The sequence below is a fragment of the Denticeps clupeoides genome, chromosome 12 (genome assembly GCF_900700375.1).
Source record: "Denticeps clupeoides chromosome 12, fDenClu1.1, whole genome shotgun sequence".
Lineage (NCBI taxonomy): Eukaryota > Metazoa > Chordata > Actinopteri > Clupeiformes > Denticipitidae > Denticeps > Denticeps clupeoides.
The window spans coordinates 12756238-12775715 of NC_041718.1; the positions used below are offsets into that span (position 1 = coordinate 12756238).

Consider the following 19478-nt stretch of genomic DNA (forward strand, 5'->3'; position numbering starts at 1 on the left):
TACCCACACGCTAAAGGGCTATGTTTGTGGATAAATTAATATGACGTATATAAGCTACCAAGGTAGTAGGATAGGCTGCAGTGGCTGACGTCACATTGGTGAACTAGCCCCCATAGGCACGCATGCCACCATTACATTACAGCCCCGCATTGCAAACAGATGCGCCATCATTATTCTGATCCTAGTCTGTTAGCGTTTCTCCGCTGAGCTGGCACTCCAAATGTCGAAATGGCCCGGAGCTCAGTGACCAGACTGGGGCTCATTATACCAACATTTCTAGTTGCAATAAAAGTCTCTCTCAGATATCAGGGGGTGCGTTTTTCAGAGGGCTGCTTCCTTATTTTTGCTGTTAATTACAGGGTTAGATGTCAGCCTCGTCTTATCACGGCGCACGCACATTTCTGGACCGTTAATAACAGCGGAGTCGTGAGGGGAGGCAGCCAACACTTTGTGTCAACTTTTCACTGGAGGAGGAACTGAAGGTGGGACCAGATGCAGGGGTTAATTGGTTCTATCTTGACAAGCTTAGAGACACTTCCTGCTACCCCCTATTTGGAGTCGTGGAACATGGGGACGGCTCGTTGAAGAATCTTATTTAGCGTTCGGATGCCACACATCCGTTGTTGTTTTTTTCTTGCCAAATTAACTTCCATCTTTGTAATCAATAAATTGAACTGGGTAGCTAATTGCCAGTAAAGGCATTATTCGCCGCACCCACTTTACCCAATTTGCAGTCATGCTGAGATATGAAGAGCTCTGAGAGGCTTAAGAAATGCATCTTCCATTATCTTCCTACTCCTAATCCCCAGGGAGGAAAACTTCACTGAATGCCGGGCCTTGGGAGAATACAAAGGGATGTGAGAGAGAGAGGAACACCCTACATTTGTTGCCCTAGCAACGGCTTGCATCGCTCTGGCACATTGTCACCAAGGCAACTAGCTGCCTGGAAAGCAGACAGTGAATCTGAACAGACAGGCCATGCCTACACGGGACCGATTGCAGCAATGGGTGGCTTCACCAGCCTCTGAGGGCTGGGAGGGTGGGCAACGTGTGCATGGTGACATCCATATGGCTCAGAGGCACAGTGACAATATGCACACTCCCATTGTTTTTGTCAGCAGTGACAATAGAGATGATTCTTTTGTCATTTAATGTAGAAAGGACAAGTTTGGTCTTCATTTGTCTGTAGGGAATGTGGGAAGTTAATTAGGTTTTAATGACCAGCCACATGTAGAATAATAGCTCAAGGAACACATATTTAGTGAATAACAGTGCCTTTTTAATGGTCTGTGTATTTGCAGTGGGTGAGAAATGAAAGGAGAGTAGTTAATTCATGTTTTCTGGTGAATTTCGCTGGATTCAGTCCACTGGTCCCCTTAGAGGGAAAGATCACAGCAGATCAATACACAACAAATCCCGTCATTGTGAGTGATCACCTTATGATGAACCTTGCACCTTATGATGAACCTTGCAAACATTTTCTATCCTGATGGGAGGGGTCTCATACATGTACACACATTACTGAACGGTTGATATGAATGAAACGGTAAAAAATTATGTGGACTTGATTCATCACAGATAACACCCCTGGAGGAATCTGGATGAGTGTCTAAGACAGTAACTCCATTAAAACTCACTTTACTTTAACAGTGGTCACCAGTCTCTATGATGCACCTCACAAACCATTAAAAGAAACTTGACTTATATTTTTTAAATTCTTTGTAAAACTCTTTGTTAAAAAAAAACTAAAAGAGATGGTTATTATATTCATTATTTGTGTGTGGGTGTGTCTTCACAGAAGCATTCCCGAGGGCAGGTACTGCTCGATATGGTGTGTGAACATCTCAACCTTCTGGAAAAGGACTACTATGGACTGACCTTCTGTGATGCAGAGAGTCAAAAGGTGAGTAATTAGTTCTTAATCTCATTCATGTGCACGCTTTCTTGCACTTGAACCCAGATTAATAAAACAAGTGTAGGTAAACTATTCAATTGCTGTGCTTTTGCTGAATTCAGTTGGGCATCTTCAATTTCTGCTTGTTACTTCATTGCAGGTGTTTTCTATATGACAATGAGCAATCATATATAAGGACTCTTGTTTAACCATCCTGTAATAGTGAAATATGATACATGGGAATTAAATGTCAGATGTTGAGAAAATTAATTAAAATCACTTATTTTACGTTTTAAAAGCAAAACAGTGCACAATACACAGTACACAGTACACAGACGACACCGGGGAAAAGGCAAAAGGAGGAATCAGGATAATCAGAGAAGAAATGAACAGGCAGGACAAAGGCTCGGTTTATAGTCTGGCATAGTGCCTAGTTTTTTAAAAAACACCAAAAATACCAAATATCAAATATCTCCATTCACCAAGGACTAGGTTGGACCATAATATCAACCTTATTCTTTATTTTATTCAAGTAATTTTTACCAATACCTGAATTAATTGCTGAGGAGTGCTAACTAACTAATAGCAATTAATAACTGCATACGATACTTTAATAATAATCATCCTTGCAACCTCTTTATAATACTTTTGCTATAGGCACAATCATCATTATGAACCGAATGACCAACTGTTTAAATTTTCACCACTGAAACACATAATGTGTTTGAAAATACAGCTACATCAGCCCTTTTACACTATAGGGTCCTGAGGGGAATTGTCTATTCCACAGAGGTATTTGAGTTGGAAAAGAGCAATTTCTAAAGCAAACATAATGGCTGTACAGGGCAAGAAACAATATGGATCTCTGTAATCCCTCCCACACTGCAAATAAGCACGGCACACATCACAAAAACCTCTGTGCGCATTTAGACAATACATTTGTTCCGTTTGCTTGAAAATCAGCTTCGGGCTGGGCAATTGTAGCATAGTTGGATAATCTGGGTAATTATATGTGCTCTGGCTCTGATTGCTTTTTGTGCTGCATTGAATGAATTTGCTGGATCTTCCTTCTGTTGACTAGACTGGACGTAGTCTGGCTACCCTGAGGGAAAAGATGCCACTGGGGCTCAGTGCCATTACAAGGCCATGGTTATTCATGAATATTTTCTGGGTGCGACTGGGTTTGATTACTGCTTGTAGAAGCTAGTGGAAGGTATGGTGACATGGTTGAGGTTGCAGAATCCCTCCTGAGAGAGAAGAGATGGCAATTCATCCTCACAAGTTTATTTAGTGTGATTGCGGTGAGGCTATCTGCTATCCGTTTTATTCTGCTTGTCATTGTTGAGCTATGACTGGATGTAATCTGTGCACTTCCTGACCAACCAAGCCACAGAAATGACAACAAAGGGCAACGGTGCTCAGATAATTGAGTTCTCTTTCCTGGTCAGTGACAAAAGAGATTCTAGCAGATAATGAGGACTTGTCTCTTATTAAGGTCTTCAGAGTGTCAGAATGCAGTAGGGGCTTGGGTAATGTGATCATTATGTGGCAGATTTGTGTTTCAGGATTTGCTCAAGCCTGGGGAAGGTTAAATGAACTGGTTGCATTGCGCCACACTTCACTGTTATGATAGCCCTTGCTCCTTATTGCCAAGTGGCGTTTCATGCATTCATTAAAAGCTTTTAGAGGCAACAATATACTGAGCTTTGTGACTCATGCCATGTAAGTAGCTTGCTGGAGTTTTGTTATTGTTCATGCTGCACACACTGTGTGAACAAGGAGGAACCAGGAGGACCAATTATGGTTGAATTTTTTTCTCATGCTGTTACTGTAGCACCTGACTGAAAAAGACCAAAAAAGACTCCATCCCTTGTGGTCTTACCGACAAAGGCCGGATAGAATGAGGGTTATGGTTAGATTTGAGCATGTTTTGAATTAATAAATCAGTAAAATTCCATTGAGGACTGTGTTCTCAGTGACTGAATGATCGTGTAATGATGCTACTTGTCATCTAAGGGATTTATAATATGAACTTCGGTGATCCCACGCAACCTCGAGGTAACCATGGACAATTCCTCACATTGCCAACCTTTCTTGCTCATGTCAATTCCTTCTGTAAAACATTAGAAGAATTTGTCAATTATTATTAACACAGGCTGCACAGATACTTGTCCAATCACTGGTCATCTCCAAATGGGACTACTGTAACTCAGTTGTGTCTGGTCTGTCCCTACACACTATCTGATCTCTCCAGTTGATTCAGAATGCTGCAGAATGACTTATTTTCAACCGCCCCAAATTCTCCCAAACAACTCCATTGCTACATTTTCTCCACTGGTTTCCTGTAGCTGCCCGCATCAGATTCAAAATTCTGATGCTTGCCTACAAAATGCACCCTCATACCCTCTTGCCTTCCATGAACCCTCTCTAATGATTTCTAACACTCCAGCACTGCTTGACTGGTACCATCATCTCTTGAGGTACTTAGAAAGCATTCATCTAGACTCTTCTCTGTCCTAGGTGGTGGAATCAATTTACATTAGTTGAGTCACTAAAGAGTTTCAAAGAGCTTTTTTAGGAATTGACTAGATTAAATGTGGCTCCAAGACATATTTCATTGAAAGGTTGTGTTCTGGTTTGGGTCCTAGTGAACCAAATGACGGATTAGACATTACATCATGTGAGACCCCATGGATGTGGTTCATATACATGTAAATTCGATGACGCCTTTTCTGATCATTCATGATGGTTGAATGATCAACATTCAGGTTCCTGCAAATGTATTTAAGCTTCCAGACTTAACATGTTGCAATATGTGTCTTAAAACTCTTAACATCCAAAATATATTAGCTGACTTAATGGTGTTTTTTTACATAGCCAGTAATAGACTTATATTAATAAGATCTAATAGAGGTATGCAGCTCTGGTAAAACAGATGCTCCAGTGTGTCTCCTCAAGCTTAAAATTCTCAGCAGGGAAGGCCCCTTCTTTTCTTTCCTTTCAATTAAACCATATGGAGAAGCTTCCTCCGGAAACATTCTTAGCAATTAGGCAGAGGCAGCAGAGTGTGCATTAGCCGCTTACCACTCGGCACCAGTGTGAATTCTCGATTGTGCCTTTCAGAACTGGCTGGACCCTTCGAAGGAGATCAAGAAACAAATGCGCAGTGAGTGTCTCCATGTGCACAAGCTGAAATGTTTAACGTACAGTATATCTCTTCAATTCATATGTCAAGCAACTCAAGTGTGTTTAAAATGGTGTTCAATAAAGACTTAAAAGAATGTTATTTAGACCTTTGTAGAGATCTTTTTCCATTTTGTGTATTATATATAAGGTTGTGTTTTTTTCATGCATTTATATTTAAACAATTTTGTACATATTAATATCAGCATTTTTCTGTATTAAAAATATTTGAATTTATGAATTGACAAACAATGGTGAGCTGCACGATGATCTGCTCAGTGAAATTATGATTATTAAAGTATTGAAGTATAACAATACGACTATGCACAGAAAGTAGAATTAATTTTATTAGCATACAGGGTCATAAGGAAGTTTGGGCAGTATAGATTGGGCAGATTGGACAGTATAGATTTTAGATCACCCTCCCTTGTGGTAATATTATTCTGTTAAAAAGAAGGCCAACTGAATCGAAAGTCGAATATAGGCATATTGCATTTTTAATCATCATAATGCATCAGTGCCTTAGTGTCAAACATATTGATGGAATTAAGTACAGATCAATATATTGATATCGGTAGTGTGTGTGAGTGTGTGTGTATACCACCATATAGACAGTTTTCCAAATGACCTTCTCTTTAATGTGTCTCACAACTCCCTCACTTTTAGTGTTCATCCGTCTGTACTGCGATCATAGTGCATTCATTGTTTTCCCTGCTTGCTTCTCTGCAGCCTCAGCCTGGGACTTTGCCTTTGCTGTTAAATTCTATCCACCCGACCCCTCTCAGCTCACAGAGGACATTACCAGGTAAACCCAGATTACTCTACTGATATTCTCATCTTTCTAGACACTAGAGGTTTTGGTTTGACCTTATCTGTCACTGATAATTGGCATAAAGAACCCCACAGGAGATTCCATTTTGCTGTTCAGTGTTTTACCAGCTTTTCATGTGTAGTATAAACTCAAATCCTCTATTTAACTCCCTTTGTTTTCCGAGTCATCCATTTTTGCCTCTATTGTTCACACTGTTCTCTCTTTTGCTCTGGCAGATACTACCTGTGTTTGCAGTTGAGGGATGACATTCTGTCTGGACGGCTGCCCTGCTCTTTTGTAACCCACGCTCTGCTGGGCTCCTACACGGTGCAGGCGGAGCTCGGGGACTACGATCATGACGATCATGGCCTGGACTACATCAGTGACTTCCGCTTTGCCCCCAACCAGACACGGGAGCTGGAGGAGAGGGTAATGGAGCTGCACCGGAACTACAGGTAAATAAAGTGGGTGTGGGAACGCCTTGCCTTATCTGGAAAACAACACACTGGCAGTAAAAGTAGCGGCTTGTAGCTCAGCTTGCCCAGGTTGGTATCAGCAAGGTGTCACATACCCAGGTCATGTTATTTAAGCACACACCCTCCATCAGTGCGTGCTTTGCATTTCATTAATGAGTTGCTACGAGTTGGCATGACTAATTGTTTACTTCGGCTCAGGGGAATGACTCCTGCTGAAGCCGAAATTAACTTTCTGGAGAATGCCAAGAAACTGTCCATGTATGGAGTAGATCTGCATCATGCAAAGGTATGATATAAATGGAATGCATTACATTATTGTTATAACACATGAGTGAAAAATGTGTGAGTGACAAAACTGAACCTATTAAAACTGTATTTTTCACCATAACAGCTTCATTGTGTGTTGCTGTAGACCAATCTTTTCTAGAAATTAGCAATGTGTATGCAGGCTTTCACTGCTGCACACACAATTAGATTACTAATTAGAGGACTGAAATAGATTTGGGCCACTGACCTAAAAAGTTATCCCAAAAGCCATGATAAGCACCGGCCTTGTTTAGACCAGAACAGAAACCTCTCTGCTTGTGCCCCGTGAATAGGTGCTTTGTCATCCTGGAAGACATCAGAAGCTTAAAAATGATCACTTACCAAGAACTTTGATTTTGCTCTCATATGTAGTGACGTTGACGTTGATATTTGCGTTTGTAGTTCAGCCTTGAGCTCTATTAGTATTCTGGGTATCGTGCGCAATGTTTACTGTATTATGTTCCATGTGCCTTTGCTCATCTTTGCTACTGCATGGTCTGATCCAGGACTCAGAAGGGATCGACATAATGCTGGGAGTTTGTGCCAATGGGCTGCTGATTTACCGTGACCGTTTGAGGATTAACCGATTTGCTTGGCCGAAGATCCTCAAAATATCTTACAAAAGGAGTAACTTCTACATAAAAATTCGCCCAGGAGAGGTAAATATTTTATTATTCATGTCTTAGATGCATTCGTTATGTTTGTACGATTGTCTGTTTCTGTGCGATTGAACTTTAGTGCCATCTACATGGGGCATTAGGTCAAGGACAGCTGTAGACCTCAAAAGTGAAATTAAATTCCCGAATTTGCCTCGTGACATGTATCAGCTGTAAATCAAAAAGGGGTTTTCCTTGGAAAATTCCACATCTGTCCTCCAGGTTTCATGGAATTAGACTCGCTAGTTTCTGCATGATCTTGAACAACATAATCTTAGCATAATATTGATAAACTGAAAACATTGGTGGAGGTAATAATAGAGCAAAATCAATATTTTATATATATGTGGAGACAGCTTCTGCATAAATAATCCTAATTATGTAATTATGGAAACAATAACATAATTTTAGTTTGAACAATAGTTTCATTGGAGATTGTTCAGGTCTTGCCAAGTTGCTTCAGAGAAATATCGGTCACTGTTGCTTTTTCCTTCTGTCAACTGGAGACAAATGAAGTAGAAACAAAGTCAGCAGAGGAGGAAGAGGAATCCTGATGGGGGCCGCAGAGGTCCAGGACCCCTCTCCCGGGTGTTCAGCCAGGCTGGTCCTAAAGCGTTTGGTCTGAATATATCTCACACTCTCCGCCCTGCTGCTCTGGTCAGCCTGCAGCATGACAGGACCATTCCACTCATAAGCGAGGGCTAAGGAGCTCACAGTGAGCCTGTAAAAGAGAGCCAGATAAAGGGCTTTTTAACCACGGCCAGTGCAGCTGTGTCGCGACCCAGAATAAAAGGATAAAGGGTGTAAATATAGCGCTATAGCATTGCCGTGCTTGTGCTTGTCTCCCCTGTTTATGTCTGGCCATTATCTCCTTTTGGCACACTGTGGTGGTCATAGGAGAAGAATATGATGAAGCAAGCCACTTTATTCCATTTTGTGTAAATGTCATGGACATGGGTGCTCCAGATCCGCGTCCTGAGATTTCTGTGGACTGTGTTCCCCACATTCCTGAGTGTTTGCGCCTGCTCTTATCTGTATAAATCTGCTTTGTTTGTGTAATGCCTTTGTGGGGTCCAGTGTTTCCATGTTTGTAATAAATCCCCCTTTAAGTTTACAAGTCAAGCGATTGCGTCCTCCATGTCCACGCCGCCACCTGCAACTCTGACAGTAAATGTTGGTAGAGCCACAACAGACCATATGTTTTAACTGTGCATTAGTCGTTTGTAATCCAAACCCACATGTGAATTTTTTATGATAGAATGGATGACGGTGCAATAATTTATTTCTTTGCAGCGTTCAAGTGCAGGACACAGCAACCCTACTAAGTATTTTTTAAGAACACAGAAAATATTGTCAGGATTCTTGTGCTTCTCTGTAGCTATCTGTGTCACAACACATTTAATAATCCTTGGTTATATTATGGCATGATATAATTACATTGTCCCCCGGCCTTCTTCTCCCTCTTCTGCAGTATGAACAGTTTGAGAGCACTATCGGCTTTAAGCTGCCCAACCACCGTGCTGCTAAGCGACTGTGGAAGGTCTGCATTGAGCATCACACCTTCTTCAGGTACATATGCATATTACATTTCGTCTTTCTCCACAGTCTGTTCCCACTGGTGATTCATTATGTTATGTTACAACAGACTCATAAATGGATTTAATACATACATGCTCGTTGAAGTTATTTTCTAAGAAGAGCGTATCAGCTCTTACGCAGTAAGTCTAACATGTTAGATTAGTCTAAGACCATAAATGATAATATGGGGTTGAGAATTGGCTAGACAGTGTGGGTCTGGATTCCAGTGCGGATCTGTAACAATCCACTCTTCTTCATGGGAATATCATTGACTTTCCAAAATGGGTTACCTTAAGATAGAAATCATGACTTCTATCCATGCCCTTATCGGACAATCGTAATCCTGTTTTGTGGAACACCCCTCGAGGCATTTTGCCTGACTGAAAGAAAACGAACAAACAAAAAACTGTCCCTTTATACCACTGACCTGAAGCTACAAATTTGGGGTGGATTTTCTGTCTTACATTTCAATTTTTCTAGTGGTGTCTGGGCTTGTTTACATCAATTGCCCATGTGTGTGAGGCATAATATTTCATCAATTATTCTTGTTAGGGTTATTTTATAATTATAATCAATGTGCTTTTCAGTTCAGAGTTCCACCATACCTGCATTCCCTTTTCTCCAGGCTAGTGTCTCCAGAGCCTCCTCCTAAAGGATTCTTGGTTATGGGCTCCAAGTTCAGGTACAGCGGGCGAACTCAGGCCCAGACACGACAGGCTAGTGCTTTGATAGACCGTCCAGCTCCACACTTTGAACGTTCTACAAGCAAGAGGTATCTCCTGTCTCGCAGCTTGGATGGAGGTTGGTGGCAAGATGTGCTTAGACTCTCTTTTACTCCCAATTTCTCTGTTCTTCCTATCTAGATGCAACTTCAGTAATGACTTCCAGTAATTTATTGAGGATTATGATCTTTTTCTCATCTTCTTGCCAGGATTTTCTTGTATGGCACATAGGGATGTCCTCTTTTGATCTCATTCTCTGTTTTTTCTGGGTTATACCACACTACAAAAACACACATCTGACCAGCAGAATTCTCCCACCCAGCGTCTGGCCTTGGGCATGATCAGGATGGTCTCTCCCACCGCAGCATGAGTGAGTGTCCACAGTCCCCCATCGGGGATGACGAGCCTGAGACCGACATCAGCCAGGACCTTGATCAAGACCAGAAGCAGACAGATGAGGAGGACCCCAACAGTGTCACCACACCAACGAAAAAGAGGGACATTAAGGTACTTGTGTTGCAGTTCACAAAGTAATGGATAAAAAAGATTAAACATAAGGTTAAAGATCCAACTTTCCCACTCTACTTCCTTCTGAAGACTTAGACATTTAGATTTAAGTCATGAATATATTGTTACTGATACATTCATGAGATATTGGTGCTCAGTTCAGATTAGTCTTCATTATCACAGATTAGTCTTTATTAACCTGTCTTTCTTGTTTAATATGCATGCCGATTGTTCTCCAGCATTTCTGAAACATTTTCATCCTACTGTTTCTGCAATTTTTAAAAACTTGCTATGAAAATTGTATATGCTCTGCCACGACTGCCTTGTTTCTTCTTGAACCATTGCTGACCAAAGGAGGCTGCTGAGTCACCTCTTGAGGAAAAACAGGAGGTATTTGTGATTGGCATAGTAATTGGTGCTGGTCTGTTTTACTTTGTCCAATATATGTCTTTGTCCAATCATCAGATGTTTGTTCCCTGTGGAGAAGCATATTAGCATGGATCACAAGATACACAATACGTTGTACTTGTGTCGTTTTTTAGTGTGTGTAAAAAATGTGTTGCTATTAGAGAAAGTAAATACCAGTCAAAATACCCATTTGCGCCCCCCCCCCCTCACTCTGCGCATTTATATATACACACATATATACATACATACGTGCATATATATACGCACATATGCTGTCAGAGTAACTTTGGGGTTGGTGTCTGAATATTTAGATGCTATTAAGTTAAGTTGAGCATTGAATGCATTTGTCTTGAGTTGTGTCTCATTCCCCCCTCTTCTGTGTGGGGCAGGGTTCTTCAACTCATGGCCCTCAGAATACTATCCGTGAGTCAGGTGTAAAGCCTCTTTGGCCAGTCAGGATCAGTCATTACTTAAGTTTCTGCCTAGAAAATGTGAATAAAATGGACTTAAGGTCCAGAGTTGAAGAACCTTGGTGTAGGCTCTGTCTAGCTGTCTAGCCCTCTGCTTGCCACCTAAACTCACTCCCTTTCTATCTGTAACTACACCTCCTGTTTAACTTCCCTCCACTGCTGTTCCCTGTTAAACCCCTGTCCCTTTAGCTGGAGCTGGATTCGACCCCCCACCACAAACAAGAGGTACTATTCACTGTGTTTCACTGCAGTATGAGACCCTCGCTGGTATAAAGGAAGCATTTTTCTGAAGCTTTACTGTTTAACATTCTACAATAACATTAATAACAGTTATAATCCAATGGTGGCAAAGAATAAAACCGGTTTAGCAATTTATTGGAAGCAGCAATTTACTACAATAGCAAAATTATGTTAACCATAAGCACAGTTAGGATTCATTTAGGTATTAACTTCCTCTTTTAGGATAAACTTTAATGGCCATATTTACTTTCAGTTGCCCTGTGATTTACTGTGAACCCATGCTCATTCACCCACTCACTCACTCTTTCACTATCCATTGAGTACCTCTGAAATAATTGTGTTCAGCTTCTTATCATTTGCATTGAATTATTTGCAAGTGGTTAAATTTCGTCATGTAATTAGCAATCATTATTAATTGTCTCTGCAGATTAGAGTAATTATTTCAGTGGTGTAATGTGGTGTAAATTACTCTACTGTATATTTATTGTTTCCTTTTTTTGCATCTGCTACTAATGTTTCATTCACATATTCATTCTTTTGAGTTAATGGATCAGGCATTTGTAATCCAGCATCATTGCTCATTTGAATAGAAAAACATTCAAAATAAATTGATTAATGTATTCATCTCTTTTTCAACTCTTCTCTTTATTTTCTAGTTTTTAGATAAGTCAGAGGATGTCCTCCTGAAACACCAGGCCAGTATCAATGAGCTGAAGAGGGCCCTGAAGGAGCCCAAGCTGATGAACCGGGAGAAGCGTCTGTCCAGCACATCCCCAGGCGGCACGCCCGAGAAGAAGGCTGTGAGTATGAGATGGAGCAAAGAGAGTTAACAGTCACCTGTGTCTGTGCAATCCTTTTTGAATTTTGTGGCTCCGTTGTTACACAAAAAGCAAATGTAGAGCATAGACTTTCCTGTTTTTGTGCTGGGCAAACAGTGCATACACAAACCATGACGATGGTGCATATATGCAAATGCTTTAGCTTTTTATTTATTTTTATTTGTTTACCTTTGGCATATTTTCTATATGTATGTACTTGTAAACAAGATTGCTGATTTTTCTGTATATTATGTTTGAGTGGGCATGTGCGCCACTTCAGTCATGCTTTTAAATTATTTAACTTGTAATCGTGAATTGTTTTTTTTGTTTTTTTTTTTAGGCTGTGTGCTAGATTGAATAATACACTGAATGAAAATGTGTTCAAAATGATGCATGAGATAATCTGCAATTTTGCCGTTTTGCAGCAGACCTCAAGTAACACCTGCAAAATAGGTTTTTATAGAAAAAATAATCATATGTTCAGATACTGATTCTTTTTATTGGTTGTGGGGAATGGAACAAAGTGTGTTATGTTCCGCCAGAGATTGTCTCTAGTCAACTAGGATTTAGATGATTGTCTATTTCCATTGATTTTATGGTGGTTAAGGCTCCTGTAGCATTAGATTAAAGAGGACCTAGATGCTTTGATCACACGCTTGAGATAACAGGATTTAATTCTGTCCATTAATATGCTTTATGCTCTGTTTTGACTCCAGTTTTTGGTCTGAGAACATTTCTGTTGTTCCATGCATGGTCATGGATGCTTTCTCCATGCTTAATTCTTCTCGATTGTTTTCTCTATTCTGAGATTATTAATGTTTAATTTGCTTTTTATTTGTATTTTTTCTTTCTACTGTTCTCAGATTCTTTTCTGATATTTAGCTGGAGCCATTACAAAATTACAAAATTTATCAACAGAATGTGAATTTGTGATATTTACTGCATGTTTGCCAGGTAGCATCTTGAAGCTCAGGATGCAGTACTGAGTTACTGAAGTGTCAAGTCACCTATGTGATCATTCCGTTGTTTTTTGTCATTGATGTTCAGAGGTCTGTATGGACTAACATTACAAATAGCCCAGTAGCAATCCACTCTGACCTGTCTTGACGTTAAATTATAATGCATGCCAGAATGCCTCTAATGCCTCTAATGGCCATTCTCCCATTTCTTCTGCTGGCTCTGTGTTGGCCTCCTATCAGGAGGTGGGTGGAGCTGGGTGGACAGATCCAGTAAACAGCCTTTGTCTGGAGGGCTTCACCCAGAAGACCTTGCTGACTTCCCCTGAGGTTGCGATTCTCAATAACATTTTGCATTTTCCGAAAGCTAAGACTGATTATGTACAATAGAATTGATGCACTATATGCTTTCCAAAGATTGCAGTATTCAGATGTAGTCAGAGGATTGTAACTGGAACCAAGTGGCATGATTTATTTAGACGTTCCCCATGAAATGTCTGCTGCTAAGTTTCTATATATACACAAACATATTTTAGACTAATTTGTTGAGTAGAATTGAGGCATGCATTCTTCTTGATCTGGCATATGGTGACTTTGACAACAATATTGAAAGCTGCATGTAAAAATATTTTGAAATATACAGTCCTGTAAACTAACTTTTTAAATTTATATCAACATATAGGGCTCTGAGGAATGGGTATTGATTGAAAAACAAGATACTTGCCTACATGACTATGTCTCCAAGGTAGAAGAAGAGAATAAAGGTGACCGAAGTTTGTTTCCTGTAGCTTCTGAGCCTTGTATGGGAAAAAAGAAGGAATTAGAAAAAGAAGTTACCAAAATGATACATATTGAGGTGACTGGGGAGGATGATGAAGAAACAGCAGTTCAGATGGACGCATTCCCAACCCTTACACTCACACCTAAGGAAGACTTTATGGTGTCAAGGATAAAGAATGATAACTGTGATGAAGGTGAATTGGCTTCAATAGGAAAAGCATTTGAATCAAACCAAGACAAATCACAAGGCGAACCTGCAGTGGACTCTTGTCTAAATAAAGAAAAGTCACCTGTCTCAGATGTTAAAAACGACCATCAATCGCACAGAGTCCGAAATGAGAAGAGACCCCGCAGCCTGAACTTGGGCATGTTCACTGAATTTGTGTATGAGAAAAAGACTGAAGGGTCCAGTAGCAAAGAGGAAGATGAGGTATCTGATGAAGAGAATATGCCAGTGGAAAAACAAAATGACCAAATCACTCATACTGACGAACCCTGGAGCAGGGTAGAGCAAAGAAATGAGGAGATGACTGTGAAAATGAACATACCAATGAATGAAGAAGACACAAAAGTGCCTGTTTCTAGTGCAAAGATGGGTGGACAGCACAAAAAAACAGAAAACACAGCAATAGACAAAGACAAAGACTATGAACATTCGTTTAGGGGACTGTCAACATTTGGTTCAGTAAAGAAGCCTGAACAGGATCTTTTGAAAAAAATTGATAACCAGTCAGAAGGCCCTGTTGCTAACAAGGTGTCAGAGGTGCAGGAATATGAAGGAAAATCAAATGTTCCATCAAGAAAATTGATAATGATTGACAGTGAGTCTCACGAAAGCCCCAAAATGAACCAGTTGACGAATGACTGGATGGCTAGTGTTCCTTGGAAAGAGAGGCCCAGATCAAATATATTTGAAGAATTTCAGTTGCAGGCAGACAAAGGGCTAAAAAGGAGAAGCACAGGAACTACACATGTTGAAATAACAAGGATTGTGCCTCTCAAACCTGAAAGATCCAGAAGCCTAATGAACAAGGAAGACTCTGAAAACATCTTCAGGGTAGAGGAGCCAAAAAGACTGAGTGGAAGCTTTAAAAGAGAATGTGTTCTACTGAATGATTCACCTGAAATGTCCTCTATTATGAGCAAGTACGAGAACTGGACACTGGACAGACCCTCTGCTGGTGTCAACCCCCCCAACACCAGCCAAGACGAATCTTCCTACTCCGTTAAGATGACAGAACAAAGCATCCTTCATAGCCATAGCTGGGAGGACCAAAGTTTGAAAGATGAGGAAGAGTCACTTGACAAGCTTGGCAAACCAGCATGGGACAATCTATCCCAACCAGACCGGGGAAGTCCTGAAACTCAAATGTTCAGTTCAAAGGGCTCCATGTTGCAAAAAAATGCACCCCCAACTCCTCCTGTCAAAACCAAGAAGGCCAAAGAATCTGGACTCATACTACGCAACAGTCGCAATGCCAGTAAGGACCCAGGCCTCGAAGGTGTCAAGAAGCAGCTTGCGGTAACTCAGCTTGGCATCTCTTCTGCTTTTCAGTCATTGGAAGCAAAGCATCGCATGAGCTTTAAAATTGAATTCCCACACTCATTTATTTATTTATTTATTTATTTATTTTTATTCAGTGATCTGAATGAATGTAACATTTTAACCTCTGTGTTTGCACATGAAGAAGGGGTTTGGAGAATATGCCACGCTTGTTTGGCTTTGTGTCATTGGCTAAGACGGCCCTGAGTTGAGTTATGGAATGTCCTTCCCCCTTCTCTGGCTGCACATATTCAGTTCCTGCCTTTACTCCCCTTCCCACTCCACAGCACACCTGTGTCACAACTGCTTGTGCATCAGTTCAAACCACAAAAGTGTCCATATTCTCTGAGACTTTTCATGCTTTAGCTCGTGGCTTTGGTTTTAAGACCCTTTGTTGCTCCATCTGATAGCCTCTCTAACTTGTCCTCTGCTTTGTTGAAAGGTTGTAAGGAAAAGGCTGAAGCCTGTTGAAATTCTCTGTGCTAACTTTAAGAAGTCAGCGATTCGAGATGTTTTGAGCACAAAACCATTCAGGAAGCGTTTCACGTAACTGTCAGGTGGCCTGTCTTTACAGATTTTTAATATGTTTGCACTGAAACGCACACTGCTTAAGTAAAAGGGGATTAAGCAAAGGCTTTTGTATATCCTGCTGCCAACTAAAGGCAAGCTAAAGTCACATAGCATGAGAACTCAGCTGCAGAGATTGCTGCTCAGACGCTGTTATGTCACAGTTGCAGTAATTAGCCGTGAGCACATCCTTTTTCAGCGGAATAAAAAGAATTTAAATCAAGCCGAGATCTGACAGCTTAAATAATTTCTCATCTTTCATGTGACTCAAAGTCCTGGGAACCCTGGCACAAACAGCCATGGAAAATAGTGGCAAGTCATGGTGCATGAGCTGTGGCATGAGTAGTGACAAGTATGTGAGGGCAGGGAGATTTGAGGAAAGAGCAAGCTCTTGCAAATAGAGCTGCAAATCACCATGATCTTGGTGGCTTTGATTACCAATGCTGGCCTAGCAGCTAAGGAAGTGGACTCACAACCAACGGGTGGCGGGTTCAAATCTCAGAGGTGCCACTGAGGTACCCTTGAGCACCCACACACTGGGTGCCTTTCATGGCTGCCCAGTGCACACAAGGTGATTGGTTGAACACAGAGGACAGATCTTGTTGTGTGCACCATAGGCAGTGCTTGCATAAATTGTCACGTTTTCTTCCTTTTTTCTGTCGGGAAGACGTTTTAAACTGATGATGAGTCCACCAAGCTAGCATGAAAATTGTCCCTCACTGGCTATGCCTAATAACCTAAAATGTCTCATTGTGCTAGTATTAACCTGGCGGTTGAACTTCTGTTTCATTTTTGTTAGTGGACAACATTTTGCCCAGACCAGGCCAATGGACAAAATGTTGTCCTTTTTTGTTTGCCATGCATTTCACTGGTATGTAAGTATTGTCATTGTCTAGGTCCTGCCTTTTTCCTGCAAGGAAACTCTTCAGTTCTCCTGAAAAAAAGAATTTTTAATAAGATTTTTAAGAGTAAAAAAAAAATGCACCAAATACAATTAAATATGACTCCAAATTTAGCAATAGATGTGCAGAAAAATCTGATCTGCAAAAATGCAGGACCATTTTATATTATTTACTCTACACAGAGGGAAATTGTTGGGGTTTCTGCATGCTGAAAGGCATTGTGCGTGGCCTGGAACATGCTAGGCTCCTCTCAGGATTTGTACTGTTATGTGTACTTGAAGCACCAAGGTCTCCACTTGTTCTCCAGGAATTATCCTTGACTTATGCATCATCTGGTTTTGTGCCCTTACTTTTTGCAGGACCGTCTGCCAACTCCTGCCATTAATGAAGAACCTCTAGCTGAAGGTCTAGAAAAGGTGTCCAGCTTTCATACCTTAAGCTTCACTTACATTCATCCATTCCATTAATTGTTCTGTTCAAGCCATACTCTGTTTCAAGTCAATATGAATATATTCTAGTGGATGCACATTACCTTCCGAGGTCAGCCACAAGGTCACTCCATTCCATCTTCCATTTATGACTTCCTCCTAAAAGGCTAATCACCTAATGACTTGACTTAAGCCTTCTGGCTCTGTATGTTCTTCTTGTCTCTGTAACACTCAGAAGGCCCACTGGGAGAAACAGCCTGGCATTGCCTCAGAGGATGACCAGGAACGTGAGATGGTCTTCATCAAGGATTCACAGCTGGGCATTGAACGCAAGTGCTCCAGCATCACGGTCAGCTCCACATCCAGCCTGGAGGCTGAGGTGGACTTTACCATTATTACAGACATCCACTCGGGGGTGGAGGAGTTTTCTCGGGGCATGAGCGAGTTGGGTGAGAAGGAACATATTCCAGAAGTGGGCCGAGACGACTTTGTACAGACTTCCCACATGTATTCAGCTCGCCTCATGGCGCAGGACAAGTCCCCTGTAGAAGAGTGCCACCCAAAGGATCGAATGTGCCATGAAGTAGAAGCTGTAAGCTTAAGGACACCCAGAACCATTCAACTTTTAATTTTTTTTATCACTGAACTTGCACAAACCTGCCATTTGAATGGACAATTTCATTTTTTTTGTTGTGATTGCCATCATTTTATGTTTTATTACATTTCATGTTTTTTTGTTTATTATTATTTGTTTTAATTTTGTGATCATTTTCCTGTCATAATGCTCAAACATTCATGTTTTTTGCAGCACATCTGTTACCTTACCTCTTTCAGTTTCAGCTATAAATATATGAATACAGTAAAACTGACCACCACAATTGTTCTACACGCTGCTGCTGTACTCATGTTCTGCTGCTCTGCTCTTTCACCAGCCTCCTGTTGCAAGAAAAGACCCCAGCGCAGTAAGCGTAGCACAGTCCCTCAAGAGGGCCGATTCAAAGGTGGATCCACATTCAAATGGGTCAGAAGTCCCAGAACAGGTATTATAGAAAGTTGTGCAACATTATTTTGGGCCAGAGTAGGAACTTTACAAAACCTAAAAGACAATATTCAACATGCCGCATTCCCTTTAGAAAAGTCTGTCATATTTAGTGCCGCTGGCATTACGGCATTGTAGTGGTATGATGACAGTGTCAACACAAAATTAATGAGGCTGATTACAGAAGGAAGGACCTCCATTCATCTCCCGAGACAGTATGGAGCTGTGTCGGCTCCCACAGGTGCCTGATTAAAATGTAATTACAGCCTCTCCATAGCTCCATTCATCTAAGCACCATGACGAGTCTCGCCAGTAATTCTCGGATGTTGCCTTTGAAGTTGGGTGTGTTGTTGAAGTGGCAGTGGTCATAAGGTTTGGAGGACAGTTTGTCCTCTAATAACACAATGTGTTGTGGCCTAGTGTGAACGTGTTTGCTGTACATATGTGCAGAAAATACAGGGAGAAGTCAACTGCATGGAGACAAAGGACACCAGCACTGAAGTTGTTCAGCCACAAGAGGGTGACATGGTATGACATGCTGTGTAAAACTAATACCAATAGTAATGCATGTGAATAAAAAGAACTAACCGGCATGAGCTTCTTGTTTAGCACCAGTTGTGTCATGTTTTCTGAGTGAATTGTTGTTGGTAAAAAAAAAAAAATTTGGATAGTTCATCTTGTACACAGTCATGTGTCAATAGTTTTGAGAATGACACAAATACTGGTTTTCACATCTTTGCCCAGTGGCAGTGTCGTAGCCTATGAGGTTAATCTGAGGCGCGATTATTGCTAGTTGAAAACCAGGGGCAGTGGTGGCCTAGTGGATAAGGAAGCGGCTCCGTAACCAGAAGGTTGCCGGTTCGAATCCCGATCCGCCAAGGTGCCACTGAGGTGCCACTGAGCAAAGCACCGTCCCCAGACACTGCTCCCAAGGGCGATGGTTAAAAGCAGACACAATGAAACACATTTCATTGTGTGCACCGTGTGCTGTGATGCAGTGTATCACAATCGCATCACTTTCAAAGTTTGGACCTTAATCCAGTTGAGAACTTGTGGTCAATGGTGTTGTGATTGTTCCTATTTTGTGTTTCAGAGCCTGAAAGACCAGAGAGAAAAGGAAGCTCAAGCCACTGGTAAAGAGAATGGCTCTCCCGTAAGTGTTCACTCTGTGCTATGTTCCCTGGGGGATCCTAC

At 41.2% G+C, this 19478-nt stretch overlaps 1 protein-coding gene and 1 pseudogene across 8 annotated transcripts in view; both read left to right on the forward strand.

The window, feature by feature from the left end:
- The window catches only part of LOC114800397 (band 4.1-like protein 1), a 60864-nt gene that overhangs the window by 36912 nt on the left and 4474 nt on the right, over positions 1-19478 (forward strand). The window contains exons 4-22 of one of the 8 annotated variants that reach the window (XM_028997718.1): positions 1799-1903; positions 5018-5060; positions 5807-5882; positions 6125-6343; positions 6563-6650; positions 7177-7329; positions 8798-8895; positions 9530-9705; positions 9949-10133; positions 10488-10523; positions 11201-11236; positions 11908-12051; positions 13269-13355; positions 13708-15327; positions 17177-17233; positions 17481-17837; positions 18178-18285; positions 18735-18812; positions 19378-19437. In XM_028997718.1, coding sequence (XP_028853551.1) covers positions 1799-1903; positions 5018-5060; positions 5807-5882; positions 6125-6343; positions 6563-6650; positions 7177-7329; positions 8798-8895; positions 9530-9705; positions 9949-10133; positions 10488-10523; positions 11201-11236; positions 11908-12051; positions 13269-13355; positions 13708-15327; positions 17177-17233; positions 17481-17837; positions 18178-18285; positions 18735-18812; positions 19378-19437 — 3726 coding nt within the window. Of the gene's footprint in view, positions 1-1798; positions 1904-5017; positions 5061-5806; positions 5883-6124; positions 6344-6562; positions 6651-7176; positions 7330-8797; positions 8896-9529; positions 9706-9933; positions 10134-10487; positions 10524-11200; positions 11237-11907; positions 12052-13268; positions 13356-13707; positions 15328-17176; positions 17234-17480; positions 17838-18177; positions 18286-18734; positions 18813-19377; positions 19438-19478 lie in introns of all 8 variants that reach the window. The other 7 variants (XM_028997717.1, XM_028997716.1, XM_028997720.1 and 4 more) reach the window with 7 other exon arrangements.
- On the forward strand, positions 19017-19133 carry LOC114801501 (uncharacterized; annotated as a pseudogene).